The 22,266-nt window shown below is 50.7% G+C and overlaps 1 protein-coding gene across 4 annotated transcripts in view; it reads left to right on the top strand.

The window, feature by feature from the left end:
* MED15 (mediator complex subunit 15) overlaps positions 1-22,266 on the top strand; it is a 61,449-nt gene that overhangs the window by 3,876 nt on the left and 35,307 nt on the right. For all 4 annotated transcript variants that reach the window (XM_060028533.1, XM_060028532.1, XM_060028531.1 and 1 more), the window contains exon 2: positions 21,149-21,236. In XM_060028533.1, coding sequence (XP_059884516.1) covers positions 21,149-21,236 — 88 coding nt within the window. The remainder of the gene's footprint in view (positions 1-21,148; positions 21,237-22,266) is intronic.

The following is a 22,266-nucleotide window of genomic DNA, read 5'->3' as shown; positions in this document are numbered from 1 at the left end:
GCCTTGGGGAGTGAAGGTGGAACCTTTGAGTCTGGTTAGGGGATTGATGACACGGGAGCCTCTGGGGAGGGTAGTTGTGAAACTCTTGGTGGGTTCAGATGGGCTTTTTGTGGAACATCCACTTTCCCTGCAGGACCACAAGAGCAGCCCCCCTTAGAGCCCCCGAGCTGGTCATTGTGGGCCTTGGGCCTGCCTCCTGGGTTGTTGGGTTAGTGTTGAGCACGCGTGTCTGGTCTGTCAGCTCCTGGAGAACAAGTGTGTGTGAGAAGTGAGCAGCGCCTCGTATGCCATGGGGTTGGTGAACGGTGAATACATAAAAGGACCACCTTGATCATCTCTTCCCATCTTAGTCTTGAGACTTTTGTACCTCCCACCCCTCAGTACAGCAGATTGCATCTTAAGGCGTGGAGTAAATGTCTGCTGGGCTGAACAGATTGCAAGGGGAGGACACAGTTGGGGAGGGCAGCCCTGATCAGGGTTCCAGTCAGGGGCCACGAAGGGCTGAGGGAGTGTGGAGCAGAGTGAGGGCGGACCGGTCAGCTGCCTCTTCTGCCAAGGACCCCTAGGGAGGTGTGAGCTCCAGGTCAGGAACCTAGGAGGTGTGGAAATTTCAGCCTAGACCAGAAGGAGAAAGTCGAGTGCTATTTAGCCAGAAACAAAATAAAACAAAGCAAAAAAGCAGAAGAGAACAGACAACGAAACAGCAACTTCCAAGGGTCTGGAGAGGTCTTCAGAAGGACAGGGAGTGTCCTGAAACTTGCATGTCCGGATCCTGCCTGTGGCTTGTGGTCCCTCCCACGGGCAGAAGCCACTGAGTCTTGGCCGACCCTTTTCTGTGGCTTAGCCCACGCAGGCCTCCGAACAGCCCTGTGCCTCCCTGGTGTGACTCTGGCCCTTGTTCTCCAGCAGGGAAGCTGCTGAGCCCACCGCTTTCTTCATAGCCCAGTTGTCATCCACGTGACTGGGCTGATGTCCGTGTACAGCCCAGCTCCAGAATGTCTGTGCCCTGAGGCCAGGGGCCCTGTCTGGTCACCACAAGTCCCAGCGAAGACACTAGAAAGTGATTGGTGAGACACTGACTTCAGAGTCCTGACCCTTGTCTCTACTGCCCCAGGCCAGGAGTGACAGTGACATGAGGGGATGGGAGCCCTCCGTCATCCAGGGTTTTCTCAACAGCAGCGACAACAGCAGCTGAAACGTGGGGAGTGTGCTGTGCATCCTGCTGCAGGAGTTGTTGTGTTGGCTCACCCACCGTCTCTGTGCTGGCCCTGAGAGTGGGCGGGTGCACTTGTTACTCCCGTGTAGGGTGAGGAAACTGAGGCATGGATGCGTGTCACAGAGGAGTGCTTGCTGAACCGTAGCAGGACTGGCGAGGCAAACCACTTTTTCACCTGAAAGAGTGGTCACGCCTCTTTTGGGGAAGCGGGGAGATGGCCCTGGAAGTTAACCCAAGCCATGTGCACTGAGAGAGCCCATTGGAGGAGCTGCTGCCGGTAGGCATCCTGTTGGCAGTTCTAGCAACTCCCCATGGGTCACTGGGCCCCAAAGGGTGGCAGGCCCCTCTGCTGCAGTTGGCACAACACTGCTGGCACAGCACCGCAAGCCCCAGCTGATCTTTGGCCTCTGCACAGGCTGCAGCCAGTCCCCAGCCACACCAGCGTCCTTTCATAGGTGACCCTACCCCCCTACCAGCTGCATCCCTTACGTCCATTCCTGGTCAGAAGTCTTCCAGCTGTTACTGCCATTCCTGACCTGGTGGCTATGGCTGGTCCAGGACCCATGGTGGGCATTCTGGGGTGGGAAGGACCGTGACCACGTGATTATCTTCCTGCCCTGGTCATGAAGGGCAAGGGGTACCTGCCCCTGAAAAGCATTCCTCAGGGCAGTGATATTGGTTATGTACCTAGAGGGTTGATTTCTAAAGGAATTCTACTGGATTTTAAAAAATTCAATATGGATCATAGGACCGAGTAGTTTAAAGACCCCATGCCTGTGCGTTCACCACTCAGCTTCAAGTTGTCAACTCTTGCTTCATGGACTCCATCCTCTTTCTCCAGTCACTTTGATGCCCAGAATGTGTGCATGGCAGCCTGTGGATTCAGCTCTGAGCCAGGATCCCTCCTCCAGGGTCTGCACCTGCCTGCTGCCCTCACCGTGCCAGGCTGCCCCAGATCCTCACAGGAGCCCCGTTCTTGACCTGGTCGCCCTGCCTCCTGCTTGTTCCCCTGCCTGAGAGACCTGTCCTTCCCGTGGCTGAGCATTTGCAGTCCTATCCCACTCGCCCTCCCAGGACACCCAGCCACCCACCATGCCCCTCTCTTTACCCATGCTCTGTTACCGGTTTCCATCTGAATTGTTTGAACACTTGTTTCCCCCAGTCTGAACCCCTCGTGGCAGGGACACTACAAGAGTTTCTGAATCAGAGTTGATTCCTGCCTCTCCAAGAGTGACGGTGAGCCAACCTGATGGGCCTTCACCTCAGAGTTGGAGAAAGTCATAGCACTGCGCATGCAGGGATGCTGGCAAACTGGCATCCTCAGGAGCCGTGGAACATGGGGTACAGGCTGAGTTCGTTAAATAGACATCTTTGGCTGGTTATCTGAGTGATTTTAATTTTCTTTGTAATTTTTAGTATATATATGTATGTGTGTCGCTTGTTAACAGTAAACGTGTATTTCTTTCATAATCAGAAATCTTTTGAAGGAGAGGTAGACCCTGTCTACAGATGAGGAGGCGGTGAGCCGTGGTCACAGGCAGCTGCCATAAGGTGGGAAGTCGCCATGTGCTTTGTGTCACGGTGGGTGTCCTCCGTCGCCTGGGCCAGGTGCCAGCACAGCCGTTCTTTCCACCCCTGCTAAGAAGCATTCTGCTTTCCATCTGAAATTACCTTTCCAGCTGACCCTCCCTCTGTGCTGGTGGGAGAGCCCCAGCCAGACACTCCTGCTGCACGTCAGGCCCTCTGGCTGCAGACACGGCTGGCTTGCCCTCTGTCGTTCTTTCTCTGCCCTGTCAGAGGTCTGGTCTTGGCCTCATTCCCTCCTCATGACCCTGATGGCTCAGCCCACAGTGGTCCCTAATTCCTCTTGAGTTTGTAGAGCCCTTGTTGGATGCATCCTGGCATGAACTGAACAGATGAACTCTTTTTTGCTCTTTTTACACTCATTATTATTTTTTTGCCTTGCCAACAGTATTATAAATTTGTTGAGTGCAGGACCTGGTCGTACACTTCTGCATCCCAGTGAGCTCCTAGCATGGTGCCTTGTCTTAGGTGAGGGATGCAGGGTAATTGCAGGGAGCGTTGTGGAAAGCAGTGCTGAGCCTTTTTTTTTTTTGATTGAGACATTCATGTAAAGACAGGGGAGTTCAGGGTGTTACTAGATGGTTCTGTTTAACAGATAAGCGAATGAGTACCTGATCCCGGAGACAGAGGAGGATGCGTTAGGAGCCCAGGCATAATTATCTCGAAACCACAACCCCGTGAGGGAGGGATGTTCCCCTCCACTTTAATAAGGTATCTCTTGGGACTTCTCTGGCGGTCCAGTGGTTATGACTCTGAGCTTTCCCTGCTGAGGGCACAGGTTCAATCCTTGGTCTGGGAACTAAGATCCCTCAAGCTGCAGTGGCCAAAAAAAAAATATAAGGAGTCTCTTGCTAACCTAGGCGGGGCCTGTTAGTAACCGTTCCTGATTGAATGAGTTAAGTATCCAAGGAGGAGTAACTTATTTGGGACAGTGAGTCCTTGGAGGAGACATTTGACCTTACTTTGAGCTTTTTTTTCCGAGACCGTTTTTTCAGACATACAGAGTTGCAGGGACAGAGCAGAGCGCTCTGGCGTGCTCTCCCTCCATTCACCGGTTCTCTCACATGGCTCTGTGCTCAGGCTTGGCGAGTAGCAGCTGGGTGCTGTCTGGCTTCCTCCCCTGGACATGGTTTCCTCCAGCTCTGCCTGGGACTCAGGCGGTAGGGTGGGGGCGGGTAGGGACCAGGGCTGAGGTGTGGCCTGGCTGCAGGTCAGCCTTTGTGCCCAGCCACTTGGCATCCAGTCCGGGAGAGGGGTGGCAAGGCGGGGAGGGGCAGAAGGCCCTGCGTGGGGACTTCTGCTCTCTGAAGCCTGTGCACCCCTTGCTCCTTCCAGTGCAGGCTCCTGGGGGTGTGGGGGCAGTGCTTGTTGTTTCAGAAATGGCTCATTCCCATCCCCGCTGTCTCCTGTTCTCTCCCTCTTTCCAACTTCCTTTCCATCCTCATCAGAGATGCTGTGTGAGGAAGTGATCTGGCTGCTGGGTGTGGGCTGGAGCCCCTGATATAAAGTGGAGAGAATGCCAGCTTTGCCCTGCGAGGCCCTTTTGGGCCACCGCAGGCCCTTCACACCCATCGGGTTGCCGTGAGTCATGCCAGGGAGGATTCAGGCCTGAGACTGTGCAGCGGGAAATCCCTGCCAGGGGTTCAGTGTTGGAATTCAGACCCCAGACCATTGGAGTCCAAACCTGAGGGTGGGGCTGGGGCAGGTCCTGGGGCCAGGCTCAAGGGCCCTCACCAGGCTCCCATAGTGTTTCTTTGTATTGAAGTAAAGCCCACCCATGCAGTGAGCGGCCCGAGGACACGTGTCACCGTGAAAATGCCCACCAGCTGCCCAGACTACATCCTGAACAGGCCCAGCACCCTGTGCTTCAGCCGGTGCAGCCCCTGCCCCACTCTCCTGACTTCCGGGCCATGGAGACGTTTGTTCCAGAATTTCCTGTCACTGGAATCCCAAGCTCTGCAACCCTGGGTCTGGACTCTTCCGTTCAGAGTGACGTGTGTGACGTTTGTCCTCGTAGGCAGCAGGTTCTTATTTATGCCGATATTCCACTGCATGACCACGCCCCCCACCCCCACCCCCGGTACTGTCCTGTTGTGTGTTTGACAGACATTGGGGTTAGTTCCAGTTGTTGGCTGTGTGAAGACTGCACCAGGGCCGCTTTGGGTCCTGTCTCCTGTGAGTACAGTACTCGCTCTCTGGGCTCTGACCCCAGGGCTAGGTGCAGGGGTGGCCTTCAGCTTCAGCACCGTCTGGAAAATGATTTTCCCAGGTGATACCAGTTGACATTCCCACCAGCCACGTGGGGAGGTTGCCCTTGTTAGACATCTTTGCCAACACCCAATGTTGTCAAGGAAGCTGCCTTCATAACAATCACTTTGTTAATTGTTAATGCGCACTCAGATTGACCCACCAGGTGCAGAGACAGTAGGAATGGAAGGGATGGCTTAGGAGGGACAGATCTGTCAGGAAGGAAGCTGCAGAATTGGTGACGGTGTGAGGGAGGCGAGCCCTGATCCTGTGCTAATTTCTGAGAGGTGAGTGCAATGTGACGAAGTGCAGGGTGTGTGGAGTGTCAACCCTCTGGAGGAGAGAAGTCCAGCTGCCTGTGGGAGAAGCAGGGAGCAGACCTGGAAGAGCGTCAGCTGCAGGAGTGCCTCGCTGGGGCCCCAAGGGGCATGTGGGTGGAGCGGAGGGAGAGGATGTGGGTGCAGGGAAGCCAGTCCCGGCAGCGCCAGCACGTCTCCACCTCCTGTTTCAGTCAGTGTGTTCCGGGCTGGTGGGTGCGGTACTTCATTCTCTTCAGATAATGTTGCAGATGATTTCAAAACAGGAGGGTATTTTCTGTGATCTCTCTGCTCAGAGATGGCTGTTGCTGACATTTTGATCTCTTTCCTCCAGTCCTGTTTCTTTGGGCATATGACTTGATGTGTATGTATTTTAAATATGCCAACACACACACAGACCCATGTTTCTTAAGTGGAATTAGACTCTGAGTTCAGGTTTGAGTGGTGGCTTTCTCACCGCCAAGGTTCATCCCCTGGGGGGACTCTGGCTGGGACTTGTGTGCCCATGGCCCAGGTTCACATGAGACTGGACACAGCAAGTCTTCTGGCGGATAGGACTCTTCCACATAGTCTGGCTCTGTCTGGGTGGGGAGGGACTGGACCAACCTCTGGTTATGGGAACAGGTTTTGTGAGACTTATCAGTTCCCACTTTCTGAGGCCCAAGCTCTCTAGGCCGAGGGAGACTCGGAGTGCATGGTTGCTCCCCGTGTGATGGCCCAGAGGGCCCCACTGCAGGGCACTCTTGGGAGTGAGCCTCCTTCAGGCATCTCTGCACAGTCATCCTGTGTGCTTGAGATAACTCTTTTATTTCCTATCTTGTTAAAAGTTCTGTTATGGACTTTTCCTTCACAGAAGTAGGGATAATGGAAGTATGGTCTCCTAGCTACTTGGAGAGTTAGCATCATATGGCCAGTGTTTCACCCATCCCTTTCCACCCCGTCCTGCACTGTCTTCAGTCACTTCCCAGATACCGTATGATTTTCACTGCTGGGACTCGAGTGCAGACCTCTGGAAGATAGGGCTTTCCTCCCCCGAAATATTTTACAAAGTCACGTGAGATAAGCATTTTAATAAGCTCTTGGGTTGGTAGAGTCTGTCCTTAACCACGTGGTTGCCCAGTGGTGAGTGGGACACGCTCAGGGCTGGAACCTGGGGAGCCACAGTGGTCCAAGGCCTGGAGCCCAGAGGCCACTGCCTGGATGGATCAAGAGGTCTTTCCAGCATCCTGGTTCTGTTGTGGTCAAACCCGCAGAATGGAGAAAATGATGAAACTTGTGTAGCTTCTGTAGCTCAAATAATGACATATGCTTTAAGAGCAGCGGTAGCATCTTTAGGTGTTGTTCTTTCATTGATCTAATTTGTCGAGGGTTGAGAAATCTTGCAAGCAGAAATTGGGGAGCTTAAACCGATAAGAAAGTGAAGAGAAAGAGAACAGGAAGGGCTCATAGTCTGGGATGTAGTTTGGCAAACAGGCTTCCAGCTGCAGTGAGGTGAAGCAGGCTCCCTGAGTTAAGGACAGGTAGTTTGCTCTGGTTGCAGTTGGTGACTAAACCATCTGTGTCTCATCATTTCCTCACTCCGAGCTGAAGCCACCTGGGTGCTGGGGCAGGCTCGAGAGAAGACCCCCTGTCGGCTGTCTGAGCCCCGGGGAAGCTGCGTGTCCCGTGGGGGGCGGTGTGCGATGGCCCCTCTTGGGTCGGTGCCTCTGACCACACTCTGGCCAAGGGGTCCTGGGAGAACTGCAGAATGCTGGGGCAGGTGGGTGGGGGCACTGCTGATGGAGCGGAGCTTCCTGTCTCTGCGTGGACTGAGTTGGGAAGGCATAGAAAGGCGAAGGAGGCCTTTCTTCATAGCTGGCGTTCCTTGAATATTTCTTTATGGCAGAGTCAGTGGCACACTCTTTAGGTGCATTTTGTCATTTGATTTTTTTTTTAATTTATTTATTTTAATTTTATTTTTTTGGCTGTGTTGGGTCTTCATTGCTGTACGCAGGCTTTCTCTAGGGGCTACTTTTCTTTGAGGTGCGTGGGCTTCTCATTGCAGTGGCTTCTCTTGTTGCGGAGCATGGGCTTTAGGTGCGCAGGCTTCAGTAGCTGTGGCTTGCGGGCTTAGTTGCTCCGTGGCATGTGGGATCTTCCCAGACCAGGGCTCGAACCCGTGTCCCCTGCATTGGCAGGCAGATTCTTAACTACTGCGCCACCAGGGAAGTCCCTGTCATTTGATTTTTATCAAACTAATATTTGTGCATAAATTTTAAAAGTCAAGGACTGATAACAACTTACAGGAGAGTGCGGTGGTCCCGACTCACTGTGTCCTCCCCTTGACTCGGGGCTTTCTTTTCTGGCCGGGGCTTTCTTTTCTGGCCAGCGTCCGTGGTTCTAAGTCACATGCACGCATGGGTCATCACGGTGATGAGTTTCTGATTATCTGTTGACTTTCTCTGGGAACGCAGCTGTTATCTCTGCCTCTCCCTTGTCCACCAGTGTTTCAGCTTCTGGGTAAATGGGTAATGAGCGCTAGTGTTTAGGGCCACATGGACAGACGTTCACAGCCGAACACAGTGGCAGACTGTGATGGTTTTCACTCCCTGGGAAAAACGTGCCTTCTTAGAAATGTGCCTAGAGTTCTGTGTGCCTGAGGCTGAGTCTTCCTTTGTCTTCAGTCACCTCTCAGTGCAGTTATCACAAGCTTGGTACTGCTGGGCTGTCTGTCCTTCTGCACCTCCCTTCTGGAGGCCTCAAGGGTGAGGCCCTCTCAGGGCTTGTCTCCTGCAGGGCTCCAGTGTTGGAGTTCTTGCTTCCTGTATCCTGGGTTTTCTTCTTTTTGGTTCACTGCCTTGTTCTACCAGCTTCCAGGAAAGGGGCTCCAGGGAGGCCATGTCAGTTTGGATGCATGTGGACTTCTAGGGCGGAGGTGCTTCCTCAAGGATTGAGAAGCCTCTCCTGCTGCTTTCTTGCCTCCAGGGCTGGCCTGTTGCTTCTCCTCTCAGGTGAGCTTTAGGGCGACTTGCCTTACTCCCAAAACTCACTGGCAGTGCTTCAGGGGAAGTCCCTTCAGTCATTTCCCAGGGAGTCCCGTTTCCTCCATGCCCTGTATTCACTCTCCCCCCATGTCTTTAAAGCTGGCCCTTTGACCCTCTTTTTTTTTTTTTTTTGAATTTTATTTAATTTATTTTTTTATACGGCAGGTTCTTATTAGTTATCCATTTTATACGTATTAGCGTATATATGTCAATCCCAATCTCCCAATTCATCACACCACCACCACCACCCCCGCCACTTTCCCCCCTTGGTATCCATACGTTTGTTCTCTACATCTGTGTCTCTATTTCTGCCCTGTAAACCGGTTCATCTGTACCATTTTTCCAGGTTCCACGTATATGCATTAATATACGATATTTGTTTTTCTCTTTCTGACTTACTTCACTCTGTATGACAGTCTCTAGATCCATCCACGTCTCTACAAATGACCCAGTTTCGTTCCTTTTTATGGCTAATATTCCATTGTATATAAGTACCACATCTTTTTTATACATTCGTCTGTTGATGGGCATTTAGGTTGCTTCCATGACCTGGCTATTGTAAATAGTGCTGCAATGAACATTGGGGTGCATGTGTCTTTTTGAATTATGGTTTTCTCTGGGTATATGCCCAGTAGTGGGATTGCTGGGTCATATGGTAGTTCTATTTTTAGTTTTTTAAGGAACCTCCATACTGTTCTCCATAGTGGCTGTATCAACTTACATTCCCACCAACAGTGCAAGAGGTTTCCCTTTTCTCCACATCCTCTCCAGCATTTGTTGTTTGTAGATATTCTGATGATGCCCATTCTAACTGGTGTGAGGTGATCCCTCATTGTAGTTTTGATTTGCATTTCTCTAATAATTAGTGATTTTGAGCAGGTTTTCATGTGCTTCTTGGCCATCTGTATGTCTTTGGAGAAATGTCTGTTTAGGTCTTCTGCCCATTTTTTGATTGGGTTGTTTGTTTTTTTAATATTGAGCTGCATGAGCTGTTTATATATTTTAGAGATTAATCCGTTGTCCGTTGGTTCATTTGCAAATATTTTCTCCCATTCTGAGGGTTGTCTTTTCGTCTTGTTTATGTTTTCCTTTGCTGTGTAAAAGCTTTTAAGTTTCAGCAGGTCCCATTTGTTTATTTTTGTTTTTATTTCCATTACTCTAGGAGGTGGATCAAAAAAGGTCTTGCTGTGATTTATGTCAAAGGGTGTGCTTCCTATGTTTTCCTCTAAGAGTTTTATAGTGTCCGGTCTTACATTTAGGTCTTTAATCCATTTTGAGTTTATTTTTGTGTATGGTGTTAGGGCGTGTTCTAATTTCATTCTTTTACATGTAGCTCTCCAGTTTTCCCAGCACCACTTATTGAAGAGAATGTCTTTTCCCCATTGTATATCCTTGCCTCCTTTGTCATAGATTAGTTGACCATAGGTGCGTGGGTTTATCTCTGGGCTTTCTATCCTGTTCTATTGATCTATATTTCTGTTTCTGTGCCAGTACCATATTGTCTTGATTACTGTAGCTTTGTAGTATAGTCTGAAGTCAGGGAGTCTGATTCCTTCAGCTCCATTTTTTTTCCCTCAAGACTGCTTTGGATATTCGGGGTCTTTTGTGTCTCCATACAAATTTTAAGATTTTTTTGTTCTAGTTCTGTAAAAAAAATGCCATTGGTAATTTGATAGGGATAGGGATTGCATTGAATCTGTAGATTGCTTTGGGTAGTATAGTCAATATTGATTCTTCCAATCCAAGAACATGGTATATCTCTCCATCTGTTTGTATCATCCTTAATTTCATCAGTGTCTTATAGTTTTCTGCATACAGGTCTTTTGTCTCCTTAGGTAGGTTTATTCCTAGGTATTTTATTCTTTTTGTTGCAGTGGTAAATGGGAGTGTTTTCTTAATTTCTCCTTCAGATTTTTCATCGTTAGTGTATAGGAATGCAAGAGATTTCTGTGCATTAATTTTGTATCCTGCAGCTTTACCAAATTCATTGATTAGCTCTAGTAGTTTTCTGGTGGCATCTTTAGGATTCTATATAGTATCATGTCATCTGCAAAGAGTGACAGTTTTACTTCTTTTCCAATTTGTATTCCTTTTATTTCTTTTTCTTCTCTGATTGCTGTGGCTAGGACTTCCAAAACTATGTTGAATAATAGTGGTGAGAGTGGATGTCCTTGTCTTATTCCTGATCTTAGAGGAAATGCTTTCAGTTTTTCACCATTGAGAATGACGTTTGCTGTGGGTTTGTCATATATGGCCTTTATTATGTTGAGGTAGGTTCCCTTTATGCCCACTTTCTGGAGAGTTTTTTTTTTTTTTTTTTTTTTTTTTTTGGCGTTACGTGAGCCTCTCACTGTTGTGGCCTCTCCCGTTGCAGAGCACAGGCTCTGGACATGCAGGCTCAGCAGCCATGGCTCACGGGCCTAGCCGCTCCGCGGCATGTGGGATCTTCCCAGACCGGGCCCGAACCCATGTCTGCTGCATCAGCAGGTGGAGTCTCAACCACTGCGCCACCAGGGAAGCCCATTCTGGAGAGTTTTTATCATAAATCGGGGGTTGAATTTTGTCAAGAGCTTCTTCTGCATCTATTGAGATGATCATATGGTTTTTATTCTTCAGTTTGTTAATATGGTGTATCACATTGATTGATTTGCATATATTGAAGAATCCTTGCATCCCTGGGATGAATCCCACTTGATCATGGTGTCTGATCTTTTTAATGTGTTGTTGGACTCTGTTTGCTAGTCTTTTGTTGAGGATTTTTGCATTTATAGTCATCAGTGATATTGGTTGGTAATTTTCTTTATTTGTAGGATCTTTATCTGGTTTGGGTATTAAGGTGATGGTGACCTCATAGAATGAGTTTGGGAGTGTTCCTTCCTCTGCAATTTTTTGGAAGAGTTTGAGAAGGATGGGTGTTAGCTCTTCTCTAAATGTTTGATAGAATTCACCTGTGAAGCCATATGGTCCTGGACTTCTGTTTGTTGGAAGATTTTTAATCACAGTTTCAATTTCATTACTTGTGATTGGTCTGCTCATATTTTCTGTTTCTTCCTGGTTCAGTCTTGGAAGGTTATACCTTTCTAAGAATTTGTCCATTTCTTCCAGGTTGCCCGTTTTATTGGCATAGAGTTGCTTGTAGTCTCTTAGGATGCTTTGTATTTCTGCAGTGTCTGTTGTAACTCCTCCTTTTTCATTTCTAATTTTATTGATTTGAGTCCTCTCCCTCTTTCTCTTGATGAGTCTAGCTAATGGTTTATCAATTTTGTTTATCTTCTCAAAGAACCAGCTTTTAGTTTTATTGATCTTTGCTATTGTTTTCTTTGTTTCTATTTCATTTATTTCTGCTTTGATCTTTATGATTTCTTTCCTTCTACTAACTTTGGGTTTTGTTTGTTCTTCTTTCTCTAGTTCCTTTAGGTTAAGGTTAGATTGTTTGTTTGAGATTTTTCTTGTTTCTTGAGGTAGGCTTGTATTGCTATAAACTTCCCTTTTAGAACTGCTTTTGCTGCATCCCATAGGTTTCGGATCATTGTGTTTTCATTGTAATTTGTCTCTAGGTATTTATTTATTTCCTCTTTGATTTCTTCAGTGATCTCTTGGTTATTTAGTAACGTATTGTTTAACCTCCATATGTTTGTATTTTTTACATTTTCTTCCCTGTAATTGATTTCTAATCTCATAATGTTGTGGTTGGAAAAGATGCTTGATATTTCAATTTTCTTAAATTTACCGAGGCTTGATTTGTGGCCCAAGATGTGACCTATCCTGGAGAATGTTCCATGTGCACTTGAGAAGAAAGTATAATCTGCTGTTTTTGGATGGTATGTCCTATAAATATCAATTAAATCTATCTGGCCTATTGTGTCATTTAAAGCTTGTGTTTCCTTATTAATTTTCTGTATGGATGATCTGTCCATTGGTGTAAGTGAGGTGTTAAGAGGCCCCCACTATTATTGTGTTACTGTCGATTTCCTCTTTTATAGCTGTTAGTAGTTGCCTTATGTATTGAGGTGCTCCTGTGTTGGGTGCATATATATTTATAATTGTTATATCTTCTTCTTGGATTGATCCCTTGATCATTATGTAGTGTCCTTCCTTGTCTCTTATAACATTCTTTATTTTAAAGTCTGTTTTATCTGATATGAGTATTGCTACTCCAGCTTTCTTTTGATTTCCATTTGCATGGAATATCTTTTTCCATCCCCTCACTTTCAGTCTGTATCTGTCCCTAGGTCTGACGTGGTTCTCTTGTAGACAGCATATATATGGGTCTTGTTTTTGTGTCCATTCAGTGAACCTGTATCTTTTGATTGGAGCATTTAATCCATTCACATTTAAAGTAATTATTGATATATGTTCCTATTACCATTTTCTTAATTGTTATGGGTTTGTTTTTGTAGGTCCTTTTCTTCTCTTGTGTTTCCAACTTAGAGAAGTTTCTTTAGCATTTGTTGTAGAGCTGGTTTGGTGGTACTGAATTCTCTTAGCTTTTGCTTGTCTGTAAAGCTTTTGATTTCTCCATCGAATCTGAATGAGATCCTTGCCAGGTAGAGTAATCTTGGTTGTAGTTTCTTCCCTTTCATCACTTTAAATATATCATGCCACTCCCTTCTGGCTTGTAGAGTTTCTGCTGAGAAATTAGCTGTTAACCTTATGGGAGTTCCCTTGTATGTTATTTTTTGTTTTTCCCTTGTTGCTTTCAATAATTTTTCTTTGTCTTTAATTTTTGTCAGTTTGATTACTGTGTGTCTCGGCATGTTTTTCCTTGGATTTATCCTGCCTAGGACTCTGTGTACTTCCTGGACTTGGGTGGCTATTTCCTTTCCCATGTTAGGGAAGCTTTCAACTATAATCTCTTCAAATATTTTCTCAGGTCCTTTCTCTTTCTTTTCTCCTTCTGGGACCCCCTATATTGTGAATGTTGTTGTGTTTACTGTTTTCCCAGAGGTCTCTTAAGCTGTCTTCATTTCTTTTCATTCTTTTTTCTTTATTCTGTTCTGTGGCAGTGAATTCCACCATTCTGTCTTCCAGGTCACTTGTCTGTTCTTCTGCGTCAGTTATTCTGCTATTGATTCCTTCTAGTGTATTTTTGATTTCAGTTATTGTATTGTTCATCTCTGTTTGTTTGTTCTTTAATTCTTCTAGGTGTTCTTTAATTCTTCTAGGTCTCTGTTAAACATTTCTTGTATCTTCTTGATCTTTGCCTCCATTCTTTTTCTGAGGTCCTGGATCATCTTCACTATCATTACTCTGAATTCTTTTTCTGGAAGGTTGCCTATCTCCATTTAGTTGTTTTTCTGGGGTTTTATCTTGTTCCTTCATCTGGTACATAGCGCTCTGCCTTTTCATCTTGTCTATCTTTCTGTGAATGTGGTTTTTGTTGCACAGGCTGCAGGATTGTAGTTCTTCTTGCCTCTGCTGTCTGCCTTCTGGTGGATGAGGCTATCTAAGAGGCTTGTGCAAGTTTCTTGATGGGAGGGACTGGTGGTGAGTAGAGTTGGGTGTTGCTCTGGTGGGCAGAGCTCAGTAAAACTTTAATCCGCTTGTCTGCTGATGGGTGGGGCTGGTTTCCCTCCCTGTTGGTTGTTTGGCCTGAGGCGACCCAACACTGGAGCCTACCCAGCTCTCTGGTGGGACCAGTGGTGGGCTCTGGGAGGGCTCACGCCAAGGAGCACTTCCCAGAACTTCTGCTGCCAGTGTCCTTGTCCTCACAGTGAGCCACAGCCATCCCCCGCCTCTGCAGGAGACCCTCCAACACTAGCAGGTAGGTCTGGTTCAGTCTCCTATGGCGTCACTGCTCCTTCCCCTGGGTCCTGATGCGCACACTACTTTGTGTGTGTCCTCCAAGAGTGGAGTCTCTGTTTCCCCCAGTCCTGTTGAAGTCCTGCAATCAAATCCTGCTAGCCTTCAAAGTCTGATTCTCTAGGAATTCCTCCTCCCGTTGCCGGACCCCCAGGTTGGGAAGCCTGATGTGGGGCTCAGAACCTTCACTCCAGTGGGTGGGCTTTTGTGATATAAGTGTTCTCCAGTTTGTGAGTTACCCACCCAACAGTCATGGGATTTGATTTTATTGTGATTGCGCCCCTACTACCATCTCATTGTGGCTTCTCCTTTGTCTTTGGATGTGTGGTATCTTTTTTGGTGAGTTGCAGTGTCTTCCTGTCGATGATCGTTCAGCAGTTAGTTGTGATTCTGGTGCTCTTGCAAGAGGGAGTGAGCGCAAGTCCTTCTACTCCACCATCTTGAACCAATCTCCTACCTTCTTTTTATTTTATCTTTTATCTCCTGTTTTCCATCTCTTTGTCTTCTAGCTCTGCTCTGTGGGAGATTTCTTCAATTTTATCTCTGACCCTTTGCTGCTAACATCTAATAGGCTTTTATTTGTAAGAACTTTTTTGTTGTTGTTGTAATCTGACTTTTCTGGTTTTATAGCATCTTGTTCTTGTTAAATGGATGCTATGTCTTATCTACTTGGATATTGAGATAGTTTCTGTTTTCTTCCTGCTGAGTTTCTTGCAGGGTCTTTATCTGCCATGTTAGGTGTCTGGGAGCCCTTGGTTGGCTGCTCACTCTCATATCGGGGCACTGTGAAGGCAACTGGAAATTAGACACTCAGATTCAGTCCCCCTTTCCAACCTGGAGGTTCATATCTCATTTAATTTTATTTTTAAAATGAAATTATTGCAGGGAGCGTATTTGGATTATGACTTAAGCTAGCACCTCACCCATCATGTGTCTTCTGCAGATGGGTTTCCTCTTTTTGGAGAGCCAGACCTTACATTGGAACCTGTACTTTTTTTTTTATTAATTAATTTATTTTTGTGTTAAGTCTTCGTTGCTACATGCGGGCTTTCTCTAGTTGTGGCGAGTGGGGACTATTCTTCGTTGTAGTGCGTGGGCTTCTCATTGCGGTGGCTTCTCTTGTTGCGGAGTACGGGCTCTAGGCACGTGGGCTTCAGTAGTTGTGGCACGCGGGCTTAGTAGTTGTAGCTCGCGGGCTCTAGAGCACAGCCTCAGTAGTTATGGCACATGGGCTTCATTGCTCTGCGGCATGTGGGATCTTCCTGGATCTTCCTGGCGGATTCTTAACCACTGCGCCACCAGGGAAGTCCTGGAACCTGTATTCTTTTATTGTGACTGATCCTTTATCATCCTCCTCTCCAAATAAATTCCTGATTTTAAAAAAATTTGGTGCCTCAGAGTATAATATTTTGGGGGACCAACCAAAGGAAATATAGGTCCTTTCTCACTTGAAAATATGAAACCCATAGATGTAGTGAGAATTTGTCAGAGTTGTGTTTCCCTCTCAGGGCCATTGTGGTGATTTGTTTTCCTCTGGTCTGTCTTCCCCTCCTATCTCGTCTGGAGGCAGGCTCCCAGGATTCCTTGGTGCTGGGCAGGTACAGAAGCTTTGGGCTGGCCACATCTGTGGAATGCATGGGCCCAACTGGCATTTAGGGAGGGTGGGACAGTTTTCTCTCTTGTGCTGACCTGAGCTGTGCTTTACCAAACAAACATCACCTAGGGCTGTGCCACAAGTGTGGGGGGGGAGCTCAGACACACAGGCCCTGGCTGAGAGTGGGGTGGGGGCTGCCCTCAGCACCCCTCCTCAGATGTCAGGGCAGGGCTTGAGGTGCTGAGGTTCAGATACCTTTTTCTTATCTCTCTGGTTGGTGGCTGATAAAAATGTGTGAGGAATCTGTTTTCCATCTGGTAAAATCTTTTCCCCTTTTTGGCGTTTACTTTGGGCGATGTGCTTAGGAAAGCCTTCCTCCTCCTGATGCTGGGTATGTAACTGTCCTCCTGTTGTCTTCCAGTACTTTTGTGGTTTGGGATCTTACACTGGTTGAAGGGTTGCACACACCAGCTGCAGGCTCCTGTCCCAGTTTGGTGAACAGACTGCACACACAGGCGGTACTTCACCAGGAAGCTTCTCCTCGAGGGTGGAGCAGGGCTGGCAAAAACTTACATCCATGAGAGGTCAGTTGGTCGACGGGTGTCATGGTTTTCAAATCAGGGGAAGATGCCTCTGGGCAGAATGAAAGTCTTTGGGTGGGTGGAGGGCATCCCGTCTGCCTGAGGCCAGGAGTTTAGACACTGGCACAGAGCCAAGGAACTTGGGCTCCCAGGAACTCAGCTTCTGTTGGACCGGGGAGGCAGCATTGAGGAGGGTGGGGTAAGGAGAGAAGGGAACATAGGTGGGAGAGTCAGGCGAGACTGTTCTCTGACTGATTTCCTTAACACCCTGGTGCTTCCCGTGCCAGTGTGCCTGATGATGTTACTGCTGTAATCCTCAGGACAACCCCGTGAGGTGGCATTGTCACTGTCCTCCCTCTGTAGGAGAGGACACACAGGCACCTCAAGGTGGCGCCTCCCTCGGGGATCACTGGCAGGGGGGGTGTGGTGGGCAGTGAGGGCAGACGGAAGCCTGAGTGCACGTCAAGCTTACGTCCAGGCGCACCTGCCCAGGGACACACAGTGGGCTGGGTGTTTGCCTTTCCTCTGCAGATTCCAGTGTCGGGGATGAGGACTGGACTCCAGTCGACAAATTGAGTTTCCCACTTTGGAGACAGGGCGGAGGTGAGGAGGAGCAGGTGTGCTGAGGCTGGACCTGTCCTAGCGCCCTTCATCCTAGCCTCAGTCCCTTCTGAGCATCCTTTATGGAGAGGATGTGCCTGGGGGTGGAGTGCCTCCAGGACCCAGAGCTGGCCAGTGGTCAGGGTGGAACTTGATCCCCGGTCTGTGTGTTCTGTACAAGTGATCGGAGCCCAGGCCCTCCCTTCTCTGCTTCCTGCCAGGTCCATCTGCCCAGCACAGGCCTTTCCCCAAGCCCCCTGGCCTCTACCACTGGGACGTGCCTGTGCCAGGCTTGGTGTCCCCTGAGCCTGTCACAGCAGTTCTGGGTTCTGCATGTCGTGTCCGTCAAAGTACATGGTGTCGCCATCCCTCATGTTATAAAAAATTGACACAGATGACCGCCTGCAGCACGCAGAGGTGGATGCCATGGTCTGTTCTCCAGGTGTTCGTGGGACAGACAGGAAGCCAGCGATTTCCACAGGAGGTGCCGTGGGTGTGGTCAGAGTGACCACAGGGTTTCCGTGAGGCAGAGAATAGGGGTGCTGCGTAAGTACGAGGTCGGAGGGCCCAGCGGGCAGGGCTAGGGAGAGAGCCGCCCTGGGAGAACGAGCAGAGTGGGTGAGGGAGAGGAGGGGCCTCCTCGCTGGACGGGCTGCCTGCCTTGCTGCTGAGGAGGAAGGCCCTTGAGGCAGGCGGGACATGGACTTGGGCAGAGGCTTGGGGAGCTGACGAGGGGGTGGGGATGGGGTGGGGCCTGGAGACAGAGGCCACCACAGGGATGGCCACGGGTGCAGTGTGACATGCGGTGAGGATTGAACTGCAGGGAATGGCGTTCAGAATCCGGAAGCGAAGAGGAGGCTCCCGGGCATCCCGTCTGGACCATTGTGGGGCACAGAGCTCAGGCTGTTGGATGTTTTCTTTTTCTTTTTTTTTGCGGTATGCGGGCCTCTCACTGCTGTGGTGTCTCCCGTTGCGGAGCACAGGCTCCGGACGCGCAGGCTCAGCAGCCATGGCTCATGGGCCCAGCCGCTCTGCGGCATGTGGGATCTTCCCGGACCGGGGCACGAACCCGTGTCCCCTGCATCGGCAGGCGGACTCTCAACCACTGTGCCACCAGGGAAGCCCTGGGTGTTTTCTTGGTGTGTCACCACAGGTGGGGTCTGGGCTCCAGGTGGGGGACTCACGGGGCCCGGGTGGTGGGTCAGGTCTGGACCAGAGACCAGTGGAGCTCTGCCTGGCAGACGGGTGGCTGTGGAGCAGGGGCAGCCCCCCCAACCCTCTCCCACCCCCAGGTGCCTTGTGGAGCCTGGGTCTCAGTGAGGGCTGCGTGCTCTCAGCCCCCAATCATCTTGTCAGGGCTGGTCCGCCCAGGCCGTGGCCTGCAGACAGCCCTTCTGTCTCTCATGGTACTGATGCCTCCCTGACAGCCGCCAAGGTACTGGACCTGTGGCCGGGGTCTCGCCTGTGGGGCAGACCACGTGCTCACGTTCCTCCCTCCAGGCTTCTGAGGCTCTCCCTCTGCCCCAGTTGTGCTAGTTTGACTGTGTTTATTGACAGTCATTTATTGACAGTTGCCAGCAGAAGCCTGTTATCTGGGGGCGGAGGCCCAGGAGCCCATGGGTCCTGAGTGCGAAGGAGGGAGCCGGCACCTGTGCAGGCGCGTGAGATGCAGTACGTCGTGGTCAGAGCCCGGATGGATGGCGCCTCTGACAAAATGCTGAGGTGGCCGAAAATGACAGGACAGGCCCTTTCCTTGGGGGAAAGCGGAGGATTAGAACAGCAGAACTGCCTGCTTCCTTTTTTGTCTCATCTTCTATTTTATGGAGTATGATCTGCAGACTGAAAACAGGAGCAAGAACGTTTTTTGTTTTTTGTTTTTGTTTTGTTTTTAATTTTTGGCCGTGCCGCACGGTATGTGGGATCTTAGTTCCCTGACGGGGGATCAAACCCGTGCCCCCTGCAGTGGAAGTACAGAGTCTTAACCACTGGACTGCCAGGGAAGTCCCAAGAGCAAGAACATTTTTAACAGTATGGTTTGCAGAACTGAGAACAGTGTTCAGGGTGCCTGTCAGTTCTCCTGTTCGGGCGGCGCTGCGGGCGCAGTGGGGACGTGGCTGGTGCTCCTGGCAGAGCCTTCCCCCCGCCCCTGCCATGAGACCCCTTCCCTGAGCACAATGAGCACGAGCACGCTGAGACCACCAGGCAGAACTGGGTGGTTACCCAGGCCCCGCTGCCTGCTGCTTGTGTTCCATTCTTGTCCACAGACACCTGTTTCTGGCCTCCTGCGTAGTTGATGCCCTTCAGGCTCTTGAGTCACTAACAGCCGGTGCCCGTGCGTCCCCATCGTCTGTGGCGTTGCCCTGACCACGACAGGCCAGGGCTCCTGCTCCAGGAGATCCGGTGTCTTTGGGCCTGGAAAGGTCCCTCCACCACGAAGCACAGGTCTGTCTTGTCTCTGCGGACGTGCCAGGGTCTCTGCTGCAGGCAAGATGCAGTGTCCGCGGGGGGCCTGCAAGCCTGCCCCCTTCAGAGTTGTTGCCAGCAGCTCGGAGGACCATTTGTCACCAGCCAGGTGCCTGGCCAAGCCCCCAGGTCGTCTGCTCGTGACGCAGGGCTGTCTGCGCCCCTCTTGGCCACTCTGCGCTTCACCTGGCTCCTGGGGCCTCTTCTCAGCCAGCTGCCAGCCATCACGGCCCCCCCATGTGTCTACCGCTGTCCTTGGGGTTGCCCCAGTGGTCCGCGGCTCTGTGGCCCTCAGCTTCGGGCAAGCCTCTGTGGTAGGGTTAGCCTCATATGGCTGTTGGAGGAGGGATGGGGGTGCTGGGGAGACCCCCCCTTGAAGACAGGTCTGCTCAGTCACTTGTCGGAGCTGCTCGAGGGCTCAGAACCCACGTTCGCACGTGGGATGCCTGCTCCGCTGGCCTCAGCCCCTGAGCGCCAGGTCCCGCTGGCCTGTCAGGGTCTCGCCTTGTCCTCCTGCATCCTTCCTTTTGCCTCTCTTTGATCCTGGTCACACATCCCCTCGTGCGAGCATCTGCTCTACTCTGGATGCTTCTCCAGCGGGAACCCGTTGCTGCCTCCTGGCCCTGGTGCAGGCTCAGGGAAGCAGGCGGGAGGTGGGGACTCTGGCCTCACATGTGGAATCTGGCAGTGTGGTAGTCAGCAGCATTTTATCTTTCTTTATACGTTAGTACAGATTTATCCATCTCAGCATTTAGCCTCTTGTCTGGGGTTTCTCTCGGGATCACGAATGTGATCCTGCAGCCCATGTGCACGCTCTTTCAGTACCCAGGGTGTGTGTGTGTGTTTGGAGCCATCAGAAAGCCTTCCAGCACCGGCTGGACTAGGCTTGTTGGATTCCCTTGGGAGAGGGGGGTCTTTATCAGTGAGCCCAGCGCTGGGAAGACAGGTCGGGAGACCCATCCTGTGGAGAAGAAGGCGGGCTGTGAGCAGAGGGGCCAGGCTTGTGGACCTGAGCCTGATGTGCTCCTTCCTTTCTAACAAATGCGCACCTATCCTTACCTTCGTCTGGGGGCGGGGTGGGGGTGGGGGAATGTGTGCTACCATCCAGAGGAGGTCGGGCTTAGCCATGTGCAGCAGAGCATCATGTGATGAAAACCTGGGGTCACATTCCGTGTCTTGCCATGCATGTGTTGGCATTTGTGTGGTCTCCTGCCCCCAGCTGGAAGTTGTTGAGGTCGGGCTCATCTCCTTGGTCCCACTGGGAGGAGCTGCATGTCCGACACAGGGACCTTTGCCTTGGGAGGAACTGAGAGGTGACTGGCATGGCCCCTTTTTTCCAGCAGAGGAGGCTTCCAGAGCAAGGGTCCCACTGCTCTTGACGCCAGAGTTGGGTGGGGGCTCAGGTCACGTAGAGGGCAGGAAATGGAGGCCAGCTGGACGCCCTGTTGTTTAATGTGCTGGTTGTGAGGAGCCTCTGGGCCTGGCCCCTCTGCCCGCTCAAGCGGGGTGGCTGCTTTGTTTCATGGTGACCGCCTTTCCTGTTCCTTCCTTCTCGTGGCGCTGCCCGCCTTCTCCTTTGCTCAGCTGCCTTTCATCGCTGTGCTGAGAGCCCCCCCCTTCGTGCCTCTCCTGGGCCTCAACCAGGCTGGTGGGCCAGGCCACATCCGTGGGCCTGCTGGCCAGGGAGCCTGTGTCAACATCTCTCCTCCTTTGTGTTCCAGAGAGGATGCCATGAGGAAGGCTGGTGTGGCCCACAGTAAATCCAGCAAGGACATGGAGAGCCACGTGTTTCTGAAGGCCAAGACTCGGGTAAGGCCCTGGGGGGTGGCTCCCAGTGGGGACGCTGCTGGAGGGCAGGGTGCCAGGCCATGGGGACGGGGTGGCTGCTCACTGTTGGGTGGCATTCTGTGGGAAAATCCTGTGTTTGTGGTATAGGTGCGGGAGGGGATTGGGTGGGCATCCAGGATGCAGGCGCAGCCTCTGGCCCCAGACCTTGCTGTTGGCACCCCCATTCGTGGTCAGCTCCCGTGAATCCTGTAGGGCGCTCCCTCGGGCCCCGGTGGTTCCTGTGGACGGTGCTCTGAGTAAGAACCTCTCTGTCCTCAGGCTCAGCCCTCCTGTGGGTCAGGGCCCTGACAGGTGGGCCCAGAAGGGTTCCTGTCCCCTTTTGTTAAATGATGCAGGTGATGCTCGTGGAGGGCGAGGTTTTGGTGAGGACGATGCTTGGGAACTTCACAGGTGGAGTGGTTGGGGCGGGTTTCCTGTGTGAGCTCTCGCGTGAACTGGGCATCACCACGGGCTTCACGTGACCACCTCTTGTTACCTGCCTTGGGGTAGAGCTGCTCGTAGAAATGAAACAGAACAGGCACAAAGAAGCAAGCAGCTTGTCTGGGTTACCTGGCTCGTGCAGGGCGGGCTGTGTCTGCTGCACCAGCTCTGCTGAGCACCTGATGCCCGAGCGTGGTGCTGGAGCTCTAAGACCTACTGTGTGTCAAGAATCAGAAACAGGGACTTCCCTGGTGACGCAGTGGTTAAGAATCCGCCTGCAAATGCAGGGGACACGGGTTTGAACCCTGGTCCGGGAAGATCCCACATGCCGTGGAGCAACTAAGCCTGTGCGACACAACTACTGAGCCTGCGCTCTTGAGCCTGCACACCGCAACTACTGAGCCTGTGTGCTGCAACTACTGAAGCCCGTGCATCTAGAGGCTGTGCTCTGCAACAAGATAAGCCACCACAATGAGAAGCCCACGCATTGCAACAAAGAGTAGCCCCCACTCACTGCAACTAGAGAAAGCCCGCACGCAGCAACGAAAACCCAATGCAGCCAAAAAGAAAT

This window comes from Delphinus delphis, chromosome 13 (assembly GCF_949987515.2).
Source record: "Delphinus delphis chromosome 13, mDelDel1.2, whole genome shotgun sequence".
Lineage (NCBI taxonomy): Eukaryota > Metazoa > Chordata > Mammalia > Artiodactyla > Delphinidae > Delphinus > Delphinus delphis.
The sequence above is the reverse complement of the archived record's forward strand: the minus strand, read 5'-3'. Positions and strand labels throughout refer to the sequence as shown.